The sequence below is a fragment of the Musca autumnalis genome, unplaced genomic scaffold, assembly GCF_047663935.1.
Source record: "Musca autumnalis isolate F117 unplaced genomic scaffold, ASM4766393v1 scaffold_5, whole genome shotgun sequence".
Taxonomy (NCBI): Eukaryota; Metazoa; Arthropoda; class Insecta; order Diptera; family Muscidae; genus Musca; species Musca autumnalis.
In genome coordinates this window covers 100,589,760-100,613,379 of record NW_027412088.1, presented here as the reverse complement: position 1 = coordinate 100,613,379, position 23,620 = coordinate 100,589,760, and the positions used below count along the sequence as shown (strand labels likewise).

Genomic DNA, 23,620 nt, shown 5'->3' with positions numbered 1-23,620 from the left:
ACGTTTCTACAATGCTTTATTTACTTTATTACACTTATTCGGAACCGACTAAGCACACAGCTTGTATTTAGTTAGCACACAGCTCTTCTTTAACCGATTTGTTCAGTTCAACGCTTAAAACTCAACTAACTCAATGTTGCCGTTCCTACCGCTATTTATACCCAAAATCTCCTTGGTCTAGAATTATCCACAAAATCTGGCAACATCTCGAATCTGTGTAGCGAACACACAGACGCACATTCGCACTAAGCGAACAACCATACTCACATACATACAAGTAGACAAGCACAGTAATGACGTAATTACAACAAGAAACAAATACACGAAATACAAAATATTTGCCTAGTCTTTCGACCTTAAGCTGTATACTACATTATACACAGTAATTATTATCAGTTACCCGGGGTCTATTCACAATTTTGCGAAGAATTTCAAAATAAACCAGTAAATTTCTATATTATCGTAAATTTTTAACGACAAAATAAATTGGCAAAAATTTGTTTTGAAAAATTAATGCTCCATCAGCTGCCCAAATACATCTACCTTGATTATTATGATAGTTTGAAACATGGCAGAACTACCAGGTAGTGGCATCACACCAGCTGATCGAATATGAAAAGTCAAATCCCTTTATAAAAAAATTATTTTTGTTGTAATTTCCCCAACAACATAAAGAAAGTTTTGACATAACATATTCAAAATTTTACGATACCACTACCTGGTTAATTGTGTCATGGTTTGAAATCAACAAAAAATAATGCTATGTTTACATTTACGAAATTCACTCGATTTCATCTGTCAAATCCATAGGTTAAACGTCAAATGAAATCCAATGGATTTCAGATGAGATTTCATTTGACGTTTGAGCTATGGAATTGACAGATGAAATCGAGTGGATTTCGTAAATGTAAACTTAGCATAAGTGTAAAAAACGGGGTTTATTTCAGGATTTCGTGAAATCCATCGGATTTTATATTTTATAAAACATTCATCATTTAAGTTGTCAAATACAATATATGTCAAATAAATGACGTAAATACCCAAAAAACCTGTTTTAATTGCAAGTGTAAAATGAGTTTTACTGTCGAGTGTCCAATTTACATTAGCAACTTTTTCGTCATTTAGAGCTTCGTTCCCGTACTTTTTAATGGTAAAACTCGTAAAAGAGAGAACTGCAAAAAATTTGTTCTCACACACACGTTTTTTGAAATAGTTCGGGAACGGAAAAATGGAAAATACGTCAAAAAAACTGGAACAAATGCCAAAGTCGGCGTATCAGCCAATCAGACGCCGGCAACCATGTTACTATTTTTTTATGCCCGTAATTTCTACGCGTAGTTATCTATGAGTTCATAGATATCCCCCGTGTAAGCAAAATTTCATAATTTCAATCCATAGGTAACGTTACCGGGTCGAAAACGGCCGTGCCTGGTTGATCGTTGCCAATGTGTTAAAAATTGTAAAACACTTATATGTGTCAATGTTTTTACGAAATCATGAATGAAAATCACCAATGTTACCACATGCTTTCAAAATATACACGCCTCGGTAAATGGCACGTAGAAATTACCAAACGCGTAGGTAAAGATAACTAATAGGTAGCTACCTACCCGGTTACCTAGGGCTAGAAATTACGGGCATTACTCGCCCAAATTTGTCGTGTAAAAAGTTTTTAAAGAGAGCGTCATTCAGCGCCATTTTTGTTTAAAGAGAAGTGAACATTTTACAACTTTTTTGTGTACGGGAACGCTTTTTCGAGTAAAATGTGTAAAAGTCGTAAAAATTGTAAAAACTTTTTAGTTCTGGAACACAGCTTAGAGCTGTTTCGTCATTTATTTGCTAAAACAGGCAACATTTTGCGTCATTTACCATACAAAAATAAATGACGGTAGCTACGTCATTTATTCTAAACAACGCACGAAAACACCATGCTTTTATAGACAACCCTGCTTTTTCGTCATAAACTACCAAAAATGCAACTGTTTTATGATGTCTTTGTTTGTTTGTGTGTGTTGTAGAAAAACAAAAATACACAAATGATGACAAAAGTGAAAATAAATGGTTAAAAAACTTGCAAAAATTATGTTTTTTGTTTTTTGAATTAATTTAAGTTATTTGATACACATTTGTGTTGTGAAATTCCTATTTTCTGAATAAATATATTGTGTGCGTGTGTTTGTGTTATTGTATAAGTGTGTATGTGCGATTGTGTGCGTAAGCAAATGACGCAAAAAAAACAGATGTAAATACACTTCATTTGATTCTAGGATTTCGTAAAACGAAATCATTTAATATGCATATGTAAATTGGACTGAGGAAAAATACTTTGCGCAATAATGACGAACGCTTTAAATTTCGGTAGGTTATGTTGTTTACAAGAGATGTGTTGAGTAGGTTTTAGTATGGCATCACTGCTTGCCTGACAATCGTTATACAAACTCAACATAGCTTCATTAATTGTTTGTAGTTTGAAGGCACACGAGAGAACAGCGGATGATTTTTTCGTTCTAAAAGTGTTAATAAATAAAAATATTTTTGCCTCATAAGAATTTAGCCAATAGAAACATAATTTGGTAAACAAAATATAATAATATTGCAAGAAAATTGTATAAAATTAAAAGTTAAAATAAAAAACTTCTCGAGAGAAATAACTTCTACAGAGAGATATTAAAATTTGTTTACATGTGAAGGACTATCTATTGATTGAAATAATAAATATTATTAACAGAACAATAACAAAAGAAATATATTGTAAGTATATATTATAAAATTTATAGTTTTTGGTCTCAATGCATTTCAGTTTTTTGAAAGTAGTTCGTTTGTTTTTATGATGGTACACGCCATGAACGCTTAAGGGTTGCCAATTTATTCTTTTGTTTTGACTAAAACACCGGGATAGAATTTGTGTTAAGACGAAGAAGTTTTTATATGAAAAAATAAAGTAAATGACATTAACAGAGAATTGGTAATGTAAAAACTAAGCTAAGTGTTAAAATTTTACTATTTGTATCTTAGGCATAAATTTATTATTCTACCAGCTGGTGGAAAAATCTGAAATTTTTACTAAAGGTAGATCGTTTCTTACTTCTCAAATACGGCCCTCTTAACTTCCGAAAATTCTCTTGTGTAAAGACCCGTTAATTGGAAAATATTTACAATTTAAAAGAACATTTTCCCGTGCTCGAGATTTGCTCCTTTCCACAGTACAAGTCTTAAAAGCCCGACCGAATAGAAATAGAAAAAATTATATTTAAAAATGACTGATTTTTCCGTATGTTATAGGTATATAGAGGAAGTGTAAATATTTTAAAATAGAACTAGGAATTAAATAGTTAATGTAAATTTCTATTTTACATTATCTCTACTGAGATTAAGATCAACATCAGTGTTTGTTCCCGAAATGCAGCACTATATATATTATCAAGCGGTTCAAAAAATGTCAGTGAATTGAAAGTAAGTTGTTAGTTCCACTGAGTATCTGTGTATCCGTCAAATAAACTATTTGCGTATTTTAAGCCAAGACATTTTTCCAATTGATGATGACTTCAAATGTAAGCCGTCCCATTTACTTCTTTGGAAGTGCAAATCTGTGGAACAAGTCCAATGTAAATGATCAACATTGTTTAAGTGATCGTCGGGCGATCTTCGGGCTGAATTATGAAATTTTACTTATAGACAGATCTAAACCCGCATATAGCTGCCGAAATAAGAAATAATATTGGCCTAGAACTTATTTTTGTATAACCATTTCCCGAAAAGTATTCACTTGACATCGAAGAAAATCTGTAGCCTTGATATGAGCGCACTAGGGTCACCGGAAGCAAAAGTTATTAAAATGATCCAAGTGTAACCCTTAAAATTGATTCAAGCCAACATCTATTTTAATTTTTTCTTTAAGAGGTGGGCTGAACCGAGTACATTAGCTGCAGGTTGAAATCCAGAAAAGGTTATTCCGATTGTTTCTGTTTGAAACGTTATTAGACTCATTTATGTCAATTAAGCGAAAGTATCAACTTTCATTCTAATAACATGACCTAGTCGTAATTGTTGTAACTCTATACTTTTAACTATTTCGCTGTGTAGGTGGAATAGCTTACGATTTACCCTCAATGCAGTTTCTCCTATAGACCTTTATCTCGTATACATAAAGTACTGCCTCCTCTGCTTGGTCAAGTACCAAAAGTCTATGGAATGATACTGGTAAAGCGTGATTTTTGTTGCCGCGAAGTGACTAGATTTTTAAAGCGCTTACTTTACCAACAACTTAAAATTAATTTTATTGTTTTACTAATGACAGTGCCGTGATAGAACTTATATATTTGGTTCACTTCTACTGCACATCATGCTTTATCGCTGTATACAGGGCATACCACTTCCCACTTCTCAACTCCTTATGTCGATATAAATATGTAAGTAAAAAGTATTTTGTGTAGAGTGTGCCTTTGCATCTCGTTTGGCATACGCTGAAGAGTGATTATACACGCTGCCGGAAACCTCGTTGGCCTTAAATGACTCAGGCAGGGTCTTTTATATAAACAAAAAATTATACATTTGATCCAATTGGTATGTCGGAAGCTGCTGTAGGTGACGAAATTGCGGAATGTCATTCTACATTTTCTTCCAGTATTTCGCATGAAGTGAACATCTGATCTATGATCCAAGTCTTTAATCGAATTACATTGGTCAATGGCTTTAGCCGCTCGTTGAAACTTTGTATGCGGCAGAAAGGAGGCTATACCTCTATAGATAACAACGGTGACCATACTGTTTAAATAAAAGTTTTCACGAATATTACAGAAGAGAAAAGAAGGGACTCTTCATTTTCATTGGTCCTCCAACAGTTTGTTGGGGTCTCAAACTCACGAATTTTTGCATGTTAAGTGGCCATCGTTTTTACTCAACATTCCAATTTATTTTAATCAAAGAGCCCTTGAGTTCGATTTCGATTAAGTAACTACATCACTTCAGTTTTTGAAATATATTTCATTCATTTTTGTTATTTTTCTATTTTCAAAAATGTCGAATAACAGGAATTTGGTGGTACGTAGTTTGAATAAATATGGTTTTGAACTATCTTAGAGAAATCGGTTATTAAAATTGATTTTCAATAATGATTTCTTTCCTCATTAATGTTCAAACACAATTTGGGGATTTTACTTTACAAAATTCCCAAAAATCCCCACATTGCTAAAATTGGGATAGTAGCGGCAACTCTAAAATGTACTCATACATCAATTACGGTACCACCAGTTACTTTTGCGAAATTTAAGAATATTTTCCACTAAATTAAAATATTGTTTCATAATTTTTCAGAACTATAATATTTTTTAACCATTTTTACTTGTACATACTTAGAAAAGTTGGGAAACACGTTACATATTAGATCATCTTGATAGGCTTGGGAGACATAACCTCAAATCTTACTAATAGTCGGCCATTTTTAAAACAACAACGTCATTCAGACAATACAAAGCAACATTACAAAAACAAAAAATTCTTTAGTCCCATAGTCTGAAAATGCAATGTTGAAAAAAATCAATATGGCTGCCCCCAGTCAATGATTTTTTCTATAGAACAATGTCATTCTTTTATGGAAAATTTTAGTTTACATTTAAATTAAATAGATAGTATTTGTACCAATTTACATATTATACATTAATTATAAAAAAAAATCTTTTTTTGTTTGTTTTTTCATCAAAAACTTGTAGTTCCACACTGCTTTTTGTAATATTCGAGGTAGTATAACCTATTTGTGCAGTTATTTTGTATGTGTAGTCTTTGGTTCGTAATAAGTGTGTCTCTCTCTGTTAATTTACTCTCTCTCTCCCCTCTCTTGACCTCGCATATTTTGGTATATTTCTTCATTATTCCACTGATGCCAATCATAAAAAAATCCATATTTTTTTAGGCTTAGGTATACTTCTTTATAACAAATAGGGGCTATATCAAATTTACAGTTAATCGATCTGCTTATGTAGTCACTGTTTTGTCTTTTGTACAACACTTGTAGGTTATGCGTTTGTTTTCTCTAAGCAATAAGAACTACCCATTTCCTGGGCAACAGTTCCAATAATATAGAAAGTATTAGGAGCTCCTAAACTTCTAAATAAGAAAGAAAATATTTTATAAAAATAGAAAACATTTTCTTCAATTTTTCGTAAAAATCCGCACACACACACACATATCCATATGTATGTGTATTGTATAACCTTTCGCCAAGAGCCCCTCTTTGGATGCTTGTTTTCAGTTTTGTTATGGTCCGTCACCTCACGTTGTGGCGTAGTCATTCATGCAAGTACATTTCTTTCAAAATGCGAAATGAAAATTTAGGTTTTTATTTGGACTGCTCTGGGATTTAGACTTTGACCTTTGATATGAGATGGATGCCTGTTAGAAATAGAAAGGAAGAATTTTTAATTCAAATAAAATATACCCTTAAAAACCAAATCGGGGAAAAATCAATAGTATACCCCCCCTCATCTCTTCTAGCTTATGAATCTTTTAATTTTATTTCGTATCGCTCTATCTCTTTCTTTCGTGTTAGGAACACAATTGCCGACATTTTACTCTGGTTGTTGGTTGGGTAGGAACATACCTATTTTGGACAAAAACACATTCTGAAAAAGTAGTTATTTCTATTTATACTACAATCTGGATATGTTTATATAGACATTTTGAATATTAAATTTAAACTTGTTATTATTGATATTATTTGTTTTAATATGGGCTTCTTGTAGTACCAGGGCTATATTTAGTTATATAATGTGGTAATTAATATAAATGTTTTCCTTAAATTTGGTATGTATGTAACATAGAAGGATACTAACATCTTAAAGATTACTTAAAACTCACTTTATATTGATTTTGTTGTATATTATAGTCATTTAGTTATCTTCCAAAACTAAAAAAGGCAAATAAAAGAGCACTCTCTACGAGAGATTAAAACAAAAGTTCTCTCCTTCTCTCATGTGCCTCATAAATGGGGAATATAATGCAATAATAACAGGTTATAAATTGTTATACACACTTAAAATAAATTTCTTTAACATATCTTACTAATCTTTTGTAGATTTCTGCAAAATAAGTAATTTAATAAAATGAATATATTATTAATATGCACCTGACTGGGTAACTTCAGGTGTTTGAAAATACAAATTTAGTAATGTAGAAGCCAATAACATTTCAAGCGTCCAACCGTGCGATTTTTTAACATAAGGACCTAAAACCAACCTAAGTTCAGGACAATTGATTTATATTTTAGATTTAGATAAGAACAACAACATTTAACCATGTGCAACTCTGTATGTGTATCTTCTTAATTTTAAATTCGCGTATGTATGAATGTGAGTGTATTTCATATAGGAGACCTGTAATGAAAAGGGTTTTCATGGTTCTCCATTGCTTGCATTGCTGAGAATAAAAACGCTTGTTTGTCACGAAAATGGTGGTGGTCAAAATGGAATCAGTACAGCAAAATATTGGATGATGAATAATAAGGCAGGTTGAGCGGATGTTATACTAGTCGAAAAGTTTAAGATTGTTGGCTGATAAGCACAGTGTGGATAAAAGAACGCATAGTCAATTAATGAAATTTGTATCTACTTATTATCATTATGACGAAAAGATAAAACTAAAGCTATAAAAATATTGCAAACATTTAAATGCATTTTGAACCTGTTTTGCCACTAAATATTCTATGTCTAAATTTTAAAATGGTCGATTTTGAAAAAAGGGATAAATTCCACATGTGCTTTCTGTAATTAAGAACAAATATTTTATTTTGGAGTGTAAATATCTGTCAAAATGTGCAATCAGATTTTTTATAATTGATATAAATTTTTGAATTGTGGTCCTAAATATGCCGTTTCACTGGAAATGTGGGAAATGTTACTTGAATACATACTACAAAAAGAAGTAATTTTTGCATCGTTTTATTCAAGGCATATTTATATAAGTTAGAAGTGACAGTCAGATGTATTCTTACTTTTGTTGTAAATTTAGTTTTCAAAATGTAGTAGGGTCTACTCATGAAATTTGAAACTTTGAAATTTGCTGCCATAAAATACTTCTTTTCATCGTAAACGTGTGTTAACAATGACCTACGACAGTTCTGAATGCTTTGTATTTACATTTTGATTCAAATTTGTTCTATTTTAGAGGGCTTTCAAAATGTATTTGTTTATTCTGAGAACATTTTTAGAACGACCCCATTATTCAATATTTTCTTTGACATTAAATTTTCAATAACAACAATGTTGTTTTTGTAAATTTGTTAGTTGTTGTAATTCATGCATATACCTTATATAAATTTGCCTTGGTTTTATTATAAGTGGTAAATAATGGATACATTAAGATAACCTCACTTGCTTATAAAAACTACAGACAATCAATTAAATCAATCCAGATGCCAAATATCTATGGAGGTGGGATCAGACGATCACATTGGGCCCAAACGAATACAATTTATTCGTTAAAAACAACGAGCAGAATTCGACGCGAAAGCATAGTATTGAATAATGACAATTATCAGGTGTCCCATTAAGCCAAGCTGATGTCTTCTCTTGCTGTCAAAACACGTTGTTTTTAATAAAAATAAATAAGAAATTTTTATATTCTGACAAAAATATATTCGTACAAAATTTAATTTTAAGTTGAAACCTAAATTTTGTGTGTCTCCTTACTAAATTCGCCTTAAGTAAACCGTTTGAAAACTGTACATCATGCCATCAGAATGCCATAAATCGGGAAGTACATTTATGTGACCTACCTATACCAGGTTTTCAATTCAATTTATGGGCCGATTCCGTACAGCGAGGCGAGTCGTGTCGCGTTGCCAGTTGCAATTTTTCCATTACGTATGGCAAAAGTCGCACGACGACGTCAAATTTTGTCGCCGTAATGTTCATTTTCCGGCGACAACAAATTAACTGTCGCCGTTCATTTTTACTAACGAATAAATATAAAATAAAAAAAAAAAAATAAAAATAACTTGTTATCGACGATTATTTTCTATCGCTGTACGTAGTGCATTTTTTAAATGTTGTCGCAGAGACGATAGACGACGCGACATGACTCGCCTCGCTGTACGGAATCGGCCCATTATTTTCATAAATGGGAACCTAGCCCATAGGGCCAAGAGCGGGTTCCAAAAGCTACAAAATGCATATTTATAGAAAAGTTTTTTTTTTTTTTGGAATAAGTTGAGTTTACGCACTACGCGAACAAAATTTTCTTTAAAAATTTAAGACATCTCCTATGGACAGGTGCTAATTTTGGGCAAGGGAACAAAATATTTTTTTAAATTGTAAATTTGTCACTAAGTAGCCGGCCTTTAACAAGGGAATTTTCGCAACGTCCAGAGGCCCATATCTCGGGAAGTATGGACTTCCGCAGCAAATGTTATATATATTTTTGATCAGGGTGAAGATATCTACCTGTGAAAACAAAATAAACGTTTGGGTAAAGTTTTGCGTCCTTCCTAGGTTTTCAGCGATTTTAGTATCCACTACGGCGATATCTTAATAGCTGTTAATCACAATATTTAACATTTCTAGTTTCCAAAAACACATTTTATCGTAGACTGAAGAAAGAATAGACGAAGAAATCTCACTGAGTGTGAATTGAGTCAGTTGACTGTGCACTCAATTTTTTAATTGACATTTTACCATGTATTTTTAAAATATTCATTCTGGTAAGACAATATATGGGTAGTATTTGGCCAGATCTACATCCTCATATAAAAAATCAAAAAAATATTGATTGAAAAAAGTGTACAGTTTCTGTAAGGGCGACCCCTAGAAAAAACAAGCACATTACAATTTCTCTCTCTCTATCTCTCTCTCTCTCTCTCTCTGCACTTTCAGTAGTCTATACTTTCTTTAGATTCTGGCCTTATTTAGAGATAGTTTACACTAGCTATCAATGTCATATGACCCGAAATAAAAACATTCCATATCTAACCACGCTGGGAATGTGGAGACGCAATTTCACTGCATTTTTGATAGTGTGTACCCAAAATGCAAATAGCGTAAGGAAAACCCCCCAATATTGCACACATTAGCGACTCTATAACGATGGAAAATGTCATTGATAGACAGTGTAAACAACCTCTTACCAGTCTGCTAAACATAGTGGATCGTTGTCGAGATCAAGTTATGATTCTTTATGCAAGTATTTTCCAATAAGGCGAAGTTCCAGACAGTAAATTCAAAATTTGTCTCCTTTGTTTCATCATGTGGATTAAGAATCTTCTATTTATCAACTTATCCATGTTTTTATTCTCATTGTAATAAAGGCTGACTTCATAAATGCAGCACGTCGCAACATTGTTGTTTGTTGTAGCAGCATAGAAACCTACGTAGAAGCGTAGGTTTCTATGCAGGGTTGGCAGCCGCTGACCGAAATACTATGGTTTCGGGTCAATCCGATAAGAAAGAACCCGCTGCTGTGGAATTGCAACATCGCAACATTTGACATTGTATGTTTTTTTATTCATAAACACAATATTGCGTGCAGTGCTAGACAGTATTTGTCAAATTTGTGCAGTGTTATCATTTGTGTTACACTGCGATTGGCTTTTATTTAATAGTGTTATGCTAACATTGGCTGAGAAAAATACATATAACAATAAAAATTGCCTATTTATTTTATTTATTTATTTACTTTGCAATTGAAGCCAGTTTACAATTCTATGGCCAATTTAAATATAATTACAATGAATCCACATGAATATCATAGCTACTCGAAAATATAATTAAGTAATTATTTAACAATATACATTAATGATTTTAAAGAATTAATTCAAATTTGTTTAAAATAACTAGCATAACATTATTTCATAGCTACTCGGCTATATAGCCTACTTATAGAAAATAAGTATTATTTATAACGTCTGAATAATTTTAATAAGTAATATATTTTTTGTTTGAAACGTCTAGCATTACATTATTTCATAGCTACTCGGTAGCTATGTACTTATTATAATAAATTTATTTTCAAAAAAACCGAATATTACAAAATGTAAACAAAAGCAATGTATTGTCACCGTTCATAAATGCACTAAATTTTTCATTTTTCTTATTTATGTTCATTTGTCTCAAATGTGACATCTCAATGTTGCGTTTATGAAGTCAGCCAAATTCTCCAATACGTGTAAATTGTTGAAATTGCTAAGAGCGTGATGACACATCTTTCAATTAATAGTCTTCTCTACTGTAGGTTGATGAACACACATATTCGTCATAAAAGATTTTAGGTGTACTATTGCCAACAACAACAATTCCATTCAATGGGGCCTTTCTACAATTGAATGCGTTCTCTCCTTTTCTATGATTTTGAATGTGGGAATTAGTAAAAAATGTAATTTAAAAATTTTTAACGATTTAAAATTAGTTATAGATACACTTTGCGAATAAAAATACATAGTTGTCATGAAATATATCAACAATAAATAGGTATAGAGTGGATAAGCAACTAAACCCTCGCTCGCTCTCCTACTCTCTCCATAATGGGTACATTTTTCCGTTTCTCCTTATTGTGTCAAGATTTTTTTATATAAATTAAGAAGAATACAAATTATTTTACACAACTTCTGCAATCAATTGAATAGATGTAAAATAAAATTTGTGAAGACAGAAATTATATTCCTAGTTTTTATAAACAACATTTTGTTACAGCACGACTATCATACCTACCAATTGTGTGTGTATACATGGTCACGGGAATCTGGTACGACGGGTTTGTTGTTCTCTTCTGTGTACTTTTTGTTTTTAGATGTTTAATTTTATATACACACATAATTTAGTCTCAGTTCCATAGAGACGGGTAAACTTTGTGTCTGAAAGTTTTATTTTTGGGTTATCTACCTATTTATTTCTGAAAATGGTATTTATTTTGTATGAATACTAAAGTAAGGGGCGATATGTGACGCCGCCTCTCTATATTTTTTAAGTACATAGTAACTTTTTGGGGAAAATGTGAGCTTTAAATAAACTACATTTATACCTCTCAATTGTTTCTACTTTTTTAAATCACCTTCATGTATCTGTATCTCGTTACCCTTTCAATTATGCTATAGGTTGGTTTGTACATTCGTTTGCACGTACATACATACATATTGTTCAAAGTTATATGCTTACTACTTGTTCTTAGTATTGTTGCCTCTTCAATTATATCTCGAGTATAGGTCCGATATCGGTACATGATTAGAAAAATATTATATAGTAACAGACCCATTTTCTAATTATTAAAGTTACTTTGTATTGTTCCATTGCTCTATACCTTAGCTCTTAAAAATGTCCATATGACAATATAGGTTCTATAGATTTTTTCTAAAGTATCGGTTTAATTTCTCTGCCGTTGTCTTGTTAATTGTTTTGTTTTAGTAACTGGGCCTTATAGAGAGAGGTTACACACGAAGTAGACAGCACAATTGGAAAAAAGAAAACAGTGTTTCCCCAACACACAGCAAACAAAGTGAGAGGGAGAGTAATTTTTTGTGAGTGCCCCATAATACTCTTAGTTTGGTTTAGCTCTCATGTAAATTTAATTGTATAAATTTTGCGTTTTGGGAAAATTTAATTTTCATAGCATTTAATAAAAATTGCAAAATTATTTAATTCTTAATAACTAAAGGCTTTTATAAGTGTCCCCTTGCTGTGTGGGCATTGTGCTCTATTTACGAATGCTGGGTGTTCACAATATAATGTCTTGTTTACCACGACGAAGTAAAAGATACTTTGATTAAATCATTTTTTTTTTAACTTAAACTTTTATTTTTTTTAAAAAATTCTTTATTGTTCATATTCTATATGTCTACGACCTGATTCATTTAAGCACGTCAGCTTGCCTTTAGCTCTGAAGAACATACCAACACACACACACATGGGGTGTTTTCATCAATATTGAGGCATCGTCATATCGCAAATGTTTCGCCAATAGATTTTTGTATCTGAAAGTTGGCGACTATACTATGTTGCTTTTAGACAGCTACTGAAAACTTCTACAAACATACCTACTACATTTGTGAAGAAATTTTGTCAAAGTAGAGGAAGTACTAAGAGGTTTTATATTAATAGGAAGCAAGTTATTGGACTCAATATTGCTCAATACATGAAAGAAAATGGAGTGACTTGCCACTTTCAAAGTCACTTTGCAATTTGTGTATTTTTCTCCAGTTATATTTATGTACTGGAAACATTTCAGCCCGTCAGTCATCTTTTAGTACAAACCTCGTTTTGTGTATGTATAACATAAAAATTCGCTTATGCCGCCAAGTACTGTTGTTGTTTGGTTCACATCTGGTTTCTCTGCCATGTTTTGTGTGTAGCCACATAGATACATTCTACTTGGTAAAAATATCAAACATCAATCTATCCATATCTATATATGGAGATTTATCCATAATTTGGATTGCCACGGGCTTTTGAGGTTATGTTCCATCCTACTGTTAACCTTTCGAATGACTTTCTCTCTGTGTTACGCAACGCGTGTAGGTACATAGTATCTTTTGTCGTGCCCTCCATTGTTTCAATGCTTCAATTTCGCACATACAAAATTGTTCTGCATAGCTGTGCAGTCGTATACCTAACGACTTATTGGTGTTATAGATGGCATCTTACTTGTGTATTGTTTCTTTAACCCAGGTTCATTATGCAGGACCAAACAGACCTTTTATTAAACATTTCCACACCTATTTTATTGTTTCCGATTTTATTGGAGTAGCGTATACCCCCTTACTTTTTCTTGCAACGCCTTTAGCAAGAGTTTTAACCTTTATGTGCCCAAAAAGTACCTTTTTTACTAAAAGTCCATCCTGCCCCCTAAGACCCTGGCCCATTATTTATGGACTTTTCATTTTCCCGAGAGTACAGCCTGAACCAAAACGAACCTATTGCCGAACATGTTAAAAACACGAACATCAAAAATCATGCAAGCACAATGTCTCACTTATTTGTTTATAGCGCTCGTTGTTTAGTTCTCCGCTTCACGTGGTGACGTACGGTTGCGTTATTTTTTGGTTAGCATTGACTTTTGCAACTGTCGTTTTTGTTGTAAAACTGTGTCTTGTAATAAGATTGAACCTTCTACAAAATATAATCCAATAAAAAAACAAAAAATGTAAGTTTAATAAAAACAAATTGAATTTATCTTTTAATATTTTTACTATTTTCGCTATTTGTTAGTATCTCTTTTCTTACTCTCTATCTCTCTCGTTTTTATTATTTTCTTTAGTAGTTGCCCCTTGTTGTTGTTTATCTCTTTATATATAAAACGTACCGTACATTGACATATCATTTATAGAACTTGACAATTGCCTCGTTGAAAACGCCATTTTGTTTAAAAACAAAATGTTAATTGTTGCTCTCTATTCTGATTGAAATAATCCTCTATAACTAATAATGAAATGTCTTCTTACGTTTAAGGTTATTGATATATAACACCTCGGATTTCTGGATCTATGGCGTTCAAAATTCCAAACCCATTTTTAGTTCAAAATAAAATACTTTGCATTAAATAACACATTTTGCTTACAAAGGTTTAAAAAGCTTCTGAATGATTTTTAATTGCTAACATTTTTTGCTTTTATTTTTTTACAATTTTCCTTTTTACTTCTCGCTGTCATAATATGTGATTTTTGTTTCCATGTATCATAGTGATGCATATTATAAAAGTAACCGAATAATAATATCCGAACAGCCGGGTATAATACTCATGTTTTTATGTTGTTTTCTACTGATTCATTTAATCACAAGTTTAACATTAATTGAACTGTAGGCCTATTCAGTAACTTTTTAACAACTTTACTCATTGTTTATTTTACAACAATTTCATTTGTTTGTTTTGTAGATGTTACAAAAACAAAAGAAATTTTAACAACTTTTCAATCGATAAAAGTTACAGAATAGGCCTACTGAACATATATAATTTAACTTGCTTCGGAAATGTTGTATAATGTGTATTTCTATTCGCGCATAAAGATAGGTATATAGATAAGCGAAAAATATGGTTTTGTTTACATGTATCTAGAACTGTATAGGAATTCTGTAACTTTTATCGATTCAAAAGTTGTTAAAATTTCTTTTGTTTTTGTAACAAATACAAAACAAACAAATGAAATTGTTGTAAAATAAACAATGAGTAAAGTTGTTAAAAAGTTACAGAATAGGCCTACTGACTGTGCTTGTTTGTTTACATTATCGCATTTCATACGATCAAGTCACAATTACAATGCATTTTCACAGCTCGGAGAAGAGTCAGAAAGTACGTCCAACTGATCTCAGATCTATTAAAAAAATAATTGCAGGGCTTTTTAATCGATGCATTGAATTTTAATAACTACAATTATATACATCCTAAATATATTCTATAGTGCATTTTAAAAACATGTTTACAAAAATAAATTAATCTTGAAATTAATGCTTGATTTGTAAGCAAAGTAGTCGGTTATTATAATCGGTTAATTTGGTATTGTGCATTTGTCTCTAATGTGAACAGCTGTTTATTTGTTTGGCGTGCGTTCAGTGAGTACATAAAATACATAGAGTATGTTCAATTATATTCTGTGAACGGAGATGAAACATATTACACTCATAATAAAATACATAAACATTCGATATTTTTAAATGACAAGCTCTTCAGCTATGCTGTTTGAAAGTCGTAGGATTAAAATAACAAAGATCTTCCCAGTCTGCTTCTAAAAAATATGTACATGCAAGGTCCAATTCACTTAAGAACTGTTACCTCAATTATGTGCTTTTACTAAACATTTTAAATGTTTGTGTTCTTGGGAAATCTGAACATAAAGCAGCATTTTCTTATCCAAGTACCTTCGGCGAATTTACGACTCAACTATTAAACTAAAATGTGATATGATTCTAAAAGCATTTATTTTTAAAGCAACTCTGCTCACTTGTTTGGTGTATGTTCAGTGAGCATATGATGACTATTAAGTACGTTTACTGCGTTCCAACGATTTGTTTAATAAGAAGACGGGATTACTTAAAATAAACATAGGTTTAGCGATCAAGTGCCGGAACTAATGAATTTATATAGAGCATTAAACTTTTATTGGCATATTCATTTATGTCCCAATTTACATTAGGCGAGTTTACTTGCGGCAATTGTCAGTTTGATGGAGAGAGAGGTGAGGTATATGGTAACCCTTTTCCTCTCAACACCCTCTCTCACCCACAAGCTGACAATTGCCGCAAGTAAAATGGCCTAATGTAAATTGGGACTAATATTTACAAATTCGTTTACTTAGAACGAGAAGTTCAAAATTTATACCAGTGATTAAAATATATTTGAATTTTGTTATACTTTCAGAAACACTTAACAATTCAAATGAACGGAAATTAAATATTCCTTTAACACAACACAAACACAATATGATGGAAGTTAAACAAAATACACCAGTTGATTTAAATGACCTGTTGACAGGACCGGTCAAAACTGCTAATGTTACGACGGATGAAGTCGATGATGTTGTAATGGAAGATTTATCAGAAAGAGACACAAATTCTGATCTGAATTGCGATATAATAAAACCGGAAGATGATTGTGGTAAGTCGGAACACGTAACATAACAAATGTTAAACAAAAAACCAATATTTTATATTTGTTTATTTTAGAAAAATCCAACAATGGGCTAGTTACAAATGGAGAAGGAACTCTCTCATCCACAATTGATTTGGATTCTACAGCAACGTCAGCTCTGCCCATCACTCCTGTGAATCCAGAATTAGAAGATGCTCTATTAGCGGAAGATGATGCTTTGCCTAAATTGACAGATGTCAAAGTAAATAGCATTGCATCGTCCGAGCCCGTGGCTGTAGATGATATATTAGCTGATAAAGTTGAAACATCTAATTCGACCACAAGTTCAACTAACGTTCGTGACCCGGGTGATGATTTGGATACTCTATTGTCAAAAATTAATGACATAGTAGAGGATTGTCTAGATGAAGAAGGTGCAGTAACTGAGGACAAAATTGAAAATGAAGTCGTTAGTACCAATGTTCTTGATAATAACGAATCAAAAGTGGAGTCATTGGAGGAGAGTGTAATTCTATTAGATGATACAGCAGCCGATGAAAGCGTCTTGGAAATTGACAAATCAATTCCTATTGAAACGGAAAGTGTGCAAAAATCAGAAGATGCATTGGAAAACACTAAACACGAAGATGACACTTCTGAATTGAATGAAAAAACAGAAACTGTTGAAGATATCAAGGAACTTTCTGATAAAGAAGATGGGAAGGAAAACGACACTGCCAGTGAAAATGTTGCAGATAACGAAGTAGTTACAGAAGAAAGTAGCAAAGAGGAGAGTGAAGAAGTTGAGAAAACTACTATAGAAACCAATGCCACAATTGGCAATGAACCGGATGTATCTGCAACTAAAATCGTGACTGAGGACAAAGCTCCAGAAGAAGTCCCAACAGATCTTGATAAAATCTCGGAAGATGAAAATTTAACTGAACTTGATAAATTGTCGGAACCAGAAAATACCACAGATCTAGATAAAATGTTGGTTGATGATGATGAAACTGTAGACTCTATCAAAGAGAATGAACTGTTGGAGGAAAAAAATGATGACGATACGACATTAAATGAATGTGATAAAATTGATGATTTAATTTTGTCAGACAATGAAAAAGAAGACGAGGCTTCCAAAGAAAAAGATGTTGCAGTTGAAGAAACAAAAGCTGCTGAAGAAGAACCGAAGGTTACAGCTGAGACAGGTGAAACGCAAGTGGAGATTAGTTTAGAAAATAAAACAGAAAACGATGAATCTAAAGATTCAAAAGTTGAAAAAGAAACAATTGAAACTGATGTTGATTTAACGGAGTCGAAAGATGCAAAAGAGAGTCCAAAGAAATCAGAAGATACACCTGAAAATGAGGACTCAGACGATGAAATTGTTTTTTATGTGGATAAACCTCCAGAAAAGGCTGAAGAGACAAAATCAGCAGAAATTGAAAACACTGAGAAATCCCCAAAATCACCGGCTGTAACGGCATCTTCAGAAGAAAAACAACCTGTGGAATGCAGCAAAGACAAGTCTGGGGACGAAGATGACGTTGTCGTTTTAGATGACGATGATGAAATGCAAGGTAATAAAAAGCCAAGTCCTAAAAAACTTGTAGAAGAAAAGCCTATGGATAAGGAAAGCGACAATGAACAGCCTATTAGTAAGACAACAGAAGATAGTGATGCAGCAATCAAGGAAGCAGATAGAAAACATTCCACCATAGACATCGACAATTCAGATAATGCACGCGATGACTTTGTTGTTGGCACAGACAAAGTTGCCAAGAAGCCTGAAGACGCTGATGATAATAATAGCAATTGTAGCAGTAGTAGCAATCTATTGCTTGAGGCAAAGCAAAGCGACAACACTGGTGATGAGCCAACCCCTGAAGAGAATGACAATGATGAGGAGGAGGATGATGGTGACGTTGAACTGGTCGAAGCTGAATCTAAAGATGCTGAAAATTCTTCGGAAAAAGGTGAAGAATCGTCAGAAGCTGTACCTCCCGCTAAACGTCCCAGATTAAGTGAAGACAGTGAGCTTTCTTCCAAAGCAGATGAGAATAGCAAAAGCCGAAGAACGTCTGAGAGTTTGGAGAAGAAAACAGATATGGAGAACGGTGCTTCTAGCAATTTATCAACATCGCTTAAACGAACTCATGATGTCATCGAACTAGAAATGGACGATGAAAAATCCAATGATTCCAAATCATCTGTGACAGAGTCGTCGACGAAAAAACCAAGGACAGAGGAAGTTGATGATACTAAAAAGCTGACAGATAAAGAAAATGAGAATGAAAAGCTAGCAAAACCAGATTCAAGCGACGATAATCAAAAACAGGATGTCAAGAAATGTGTTCAAAAAGTTGAACCATCTGATGTACCTATACCTTTGTATCCCGCCCCAAAACTAAAGAACTTGGGGGAGGACGACGTCATTAGTTTGGGCTTTTTGAAAAAATTCCGAAAATCCTTTGACAAAATGACAAAACAAGATCTCGAAGAGTTGGTACTACAGAAAGTAGTGGAAGCCATTATACATCGCAGTGAATTTGCTGAAATGCGGGAATTAATAGAAAAACAGGAAAAGCTTATAACAACACATAGAACTAAAATATCGGAATTATCGAAACAGTTCCGTGATCTTGAAATGGTACACAATCGTGTTGTCAAAGACATTGAACAACGAAATGCGCAATTCATAATGCCGGTGAAAATTACACGAGCCGTTGGTCTACAAGTTTATATACCGAATAAAAAGTCCATCATGGAAGCAAATGCTGCGACAGGTGGCGTTAGTAATTCAAGTAATATACCTACAGTGTCGCCACAACGGGCCACCGCCCCTACCACATCACATAATAATTTAACATCACCTCAAAGACAGTTCCATTCTCCACAAACGGCACCAGATGCTTCCTTACGCAATACGACAACCAACACCAATGTCAATTCGAGTTCTTCAAATTCAGCACCAAGACGTGGTTGCGCTCAGAAAGTAACACCTATACGACCAGTCCCCGGCAGTAATACTACATCTTCTTCAGTTAGTGGTTCACCAACCACCAACACAGCTTCGACACAAATATACCGCAATAATCTTACACAGAACCAAATATCACAACCAAGAATATTGAATAAAAATGCTGGAACATCTAACACGGCTATGTCACAAACATCAAATATGAATGCAGCAGCTTTGCAAAGGCAGAGATATTTGCAACAGCAATCAGCTAAGCCACCTAATCAGGATGCAGCACAACGCATGGCACAGCAGCAACAAAATGCTAGACCGCCAACTGTAAGGTATGTACAACGGGGTACTTATCTTTTAATTAGAGTTGTGTATTTCCGGAACGAACTAGTTCCAAGGAACTATTCCGGACAAGGAACTATTGGAACTATATCCGGCTCTTGCATTTATATAGTTCCATTAGTTCATATAGTTCCAGTCGAGCATATAATTCTTTTCATTTGTATAGATCATTTTCTTCCTTTAATTCCACACTCACTTCGATCTTTCTCGTTCGGTTTGTTCATCATTCAGTTGCGGTCACATTGTAAAAACTTAAATAACATCCTCGTTACGTCGCTGCAATTTATTTATTTGTATGTCAATTCATCCACCATAAGATGAAAACAAAAAGAGAGAGAGAAAGATTCGTTAAACTACTTCACTCTCGGAACTATTTGGAACGAAGGAAATAAAAAGAACGACGGAAGAGAAAGATTCATTGAACTATATCGCTCTTGGAACTATTTGGAACTATGGAACTATATTAAGGAACTAGTTCCTTTTGGGAAAAGGAACTACAACTCCGATCCAGGAACTAGATTGCCCAACTCTACTTTTCATGACTTCAATCCGAAATCTATTAAAGGAGACAAAGGCTCTTCCCTCACGTGATAATGTTGCACTTTAGGGGTAAATCCAAAACTCGCTTGCCTGACTATAGTGATAGGGTTTACGTTGTTGTTGTAACAGTGTTTTTATTTTATGTTTAACAGTGTTTTTATTGTTGTAACAGTGTTTTTATTTTATGTTTGTAAGTTAATTTTTCTGCTTAATCTATCTGCAGTTCAAGGAATGTGACTGCTTCGAGGGGGTGTAACCACAGATTTATTGGAGTTAGTTGAGTGGGTTTGGTAAGGCAGTTAAAAAGTCATGCGGGCCTGTAACACATGCTGGGCAGACGTTTTGCACCATGTCGTAGATCCTTATCCTATAGTAATTTAGACAGCTGCACCATTCCGAGCGTAGTTGAGCCAAAACTACTAATGAGGCTCCTCAGCTGCGATAGATGGTGAACGTTCTTCGAGGACCGCACGCAGACGATGGTTGTTTATGGGATCTGCGACTGCATCCGTGTGAATGTTATGCCTGCTTGAAAGGCTTATTGATCTAGGGGTTCTCCCTTGTTACCCGGCGATAAAAACTAGTTCCATCATTGTGCTAATCATAGAATCGGGGTTCTCTCATTGGTATGAGAGGGTTTTTGGTAGCTATTTTAGATTTTGTCCGAAAGTTTTAGATAGAGCCCAAGGACTACCTCCAATGGCATATGTCGTATCTCATTTGGGCCTTAGATCGGGCCTCGATCAAAGTTTTTGCTTCATAACTCTGACCTTAAAGGTGTGCAAGTTTAATTTAACCGATCAAATGGGTATTGCGTTGCCTAAAATCTCTTCCGAGCTAGGAGGTAACTGTTTACGATGGTTGATGTTGCAAGTAGTGTGTGTATCATAACTTTGTTTCTGATAGATATTTGCTTTGTCGATTGGTACCCCGATGCATATGAGGGTCTCCAGAAAATAAAAGATTTCCGTATTGACCCTTCAACAACCCTTTCGGCTCACAGAGAGTCACGTCCTTTGGGAGTTGTCAACATATCTGGCAGCTTCACTTTTGCTGTATAGTTGGCAGTCTATAGCTTTTTTGGGGTCAACAAGATTTTTTGGGAGTCTAGAAACAAGATTTCGCTAATATTATTCTTTTTCCATACATTAAAATATCCTAATTTTTGCCTTTACAGCCAACAACGTGTGGTGCAACAACAGAAAATGCCCAACAATTCACCTACTGTACCACGTCGCATTGAACCGAGTCCATCAACCGGTTCAAATAATACAACACCATTGGATAATTATATGAACACATTGACACAACTCACTGGTGGTAATACAGCGGTTAGTATTACACCAGCCAAACCGAAAGAAAAGGCTGTTATTGACTTAACCGACGAAGATGAATTACCACCCGCATCACATCAGATTAGTCCACAGCAAACAAATTCGGCGCAAGCTCAACGGCGTAGCATACCTGCACAGAATAGTAATACCAATACTAACAACATGTCCCAACAATATGGACGACCAGCACAACCCTTGACACGTATACCACCGTCTCAAGTGGCAAATAGTAATAAAAATCGTATGCAAGGTAGGTTTAATTTTCCGATAACCAGTATTATTTAACATTTACGTTCGTTTCCCACTCCTTCACAGGTCAAAAGAACAACTCATTCACATCAACAATTAGCACACCTCCTGGTACAAGTATTACACGCATTAATGTGGCACCCAATACTCAGGTTACGCAGCGCGTTAAGTACAGTCATCCGGCGCCATTGCCTGCTACACCACCACAAGCATTTAATCCCAACTGGAAGTTACCGCCTCCAAGACCAACTATACGCATCAGTAACCTAGACAATGGCATTGTTATTTCCTGGACAATGGAAGAGTCTATGGATCGTCATGCCGAATGTGTCAGTTATCAGATTTATGCCTATCAAGAAACCTCAGGTCCGCCCATGGCTGATTCATGGCGCCATGTCGGCGATGTCAAGGCCATGTTGTTGCCCATGGCCGTAACCCTAACACAATTCCAGGAGGGACAACGCTACTTCTTTGCCGTCAGAGCAGTGGATTGTCATCAACGTTATGGCCCCTTCAGCTTACCTAAAACATGGAGTTAAATTGCTAAATGTCTGCTCCAGTGTCACTCTCATCTCCATCTTATCTTCAAGCACGCTTTGAGAGTGCCTAAAACAAACTAACCTAACAACAACAGAATATATCTGAAAATAATTTTTATAATTGAATTTACAAATTTGTTTGTATCCATTACCACTGGATATATGTAATTAGATATTTATTTTATATTCTCTTAGGTTTAAATTACGATTTTTGTATTAATTAAGACTCTCCTCCTTGTAGAGTGTATAGTACGTACCTCCATAGATAGATGCGCACATTCACATTTTCAAAGACACTCAAAAACTCATTGGTGGTAAATGCAAATGAAGTAATGTAATTTATTTCGCTTTTTATCTTCACTTTGTTTTATTATTATAATTATTTATTTTAAAAGTAAAAATGAAAAATGAAATATTTGCTTTTCCACAATATCTGTGGGTATATTCATATCTTTCTTGAATATGCCCACACACCCGCCCTAATGTGTTTTTAAGTTTTATCAATAATTATTTACACCCATTCATCAGCTAATTGTAGTTTTTATGTTTATATACATATTTGCATTTTTTATAAACAAACAACATTAATCACATACAACTTTAAAATTTAAACTGTACTGTACTGTTTAAGCAAACAAGAAATAAGCATTGCAGACATAATTTAGACATATAGTTTGAAATGACTATATTTTAATTTATATTACATAATTAATATATAATATGCAAAAACAAAACTGAAATCAATCTGCTATATATAAATAGAGAGAGATATTAAAAATAAATTCTTAATACAAATGAAAACATGTTTTTATGGATTTGAATCTTAAGATCGAAAGGTAGGCTGACTTCCGTATCGTCAGATGCTTGGCAAATGACTGCAAATGTCTGAAGTATTGTGTTTCATAAAGCCGTAATACTTAACAAATGCGAAACTATGTATTTCAAAATGTCACAATTGCGCATTGTTAACCCAGGTAAAAAACAAACATGTAAAATTTTTATTTATAATATTTATAATATTTATTTATTCTTTCCAATTCCAAGTCCGAAGACCTCATTTAAGAAATTGACAAAACAACAGGATATTTAACTTAACAGAAAAAAAAAAC

The 23,620-nt window shown here is 33.6% G+C and overlaps 1 protein-coding gene across 2 annotated transcripts; it reads left to right on the top strand.

Moving 5' to 3' along the window:
* Positions 1-2,431: 2,431 nt before the first annotated feature.
* Positions 2,432-23,312, top strand: wde (Fibronectin-III type domain-containing protein windei). 2 transcript variants are annotated; one of them, XM_073988308.1, is made up of 5 exons: positions 2,432-2,751; positions 16,327-16,563; positions 16,632-19,839; positions 21,567-21,973; positions 22,039-23,312. In XM_073988308.1, exons 2-5 carry the CDS (start codon positions 16,389-16,391, stop codon positions 22,509-22,511), a joined length of 4,263 nt encoding a protein of 1,420 aa, XP_073844409.1. In that variant the 5' UTR covers positions 2,432-2,751; positions 16,327-16,388; the 3' UTR covers positions 22,512-23,312. The 2 variants fall into 2 exon arrangements, with proteins under 2 accessions (XP_073844409.1, XP_073844410.1); XM_073988309.1 differs by lacking the exon at positions 2,432-2,751 and adding an exon at positions 11,170-14,118.
* Positions 23,313-23,620: the final 308 nt, after the last annotated feature.

What these genes read in the sequence shown, in the direction of transcription:
- wde (XM_073988308.1), top strand. Translation starts at nt 16,389, where the DNA reads ATGATGGAAGTTAAACAAAATACACCAGTTGATTTAAATGACCTGTTG. An exon ending in AAAACCGGAAGATGATTGTG is followed by an intron (nt 16,564 to 16,631) that starts GTAAGTCGGAAC and finishes TGTTTATTTTAG; the next exon opens with AAAAATCCAACAATGGGCTA. An exon ending in TAATAAAAATCGTATGCAAG is followed by an intron (nt 21,974 to 22,038) that starts GTAGGTTTAATT and finishes ACTCCTTCACAG; the next exon opens with GTCAAAAGAACAACTCATTC.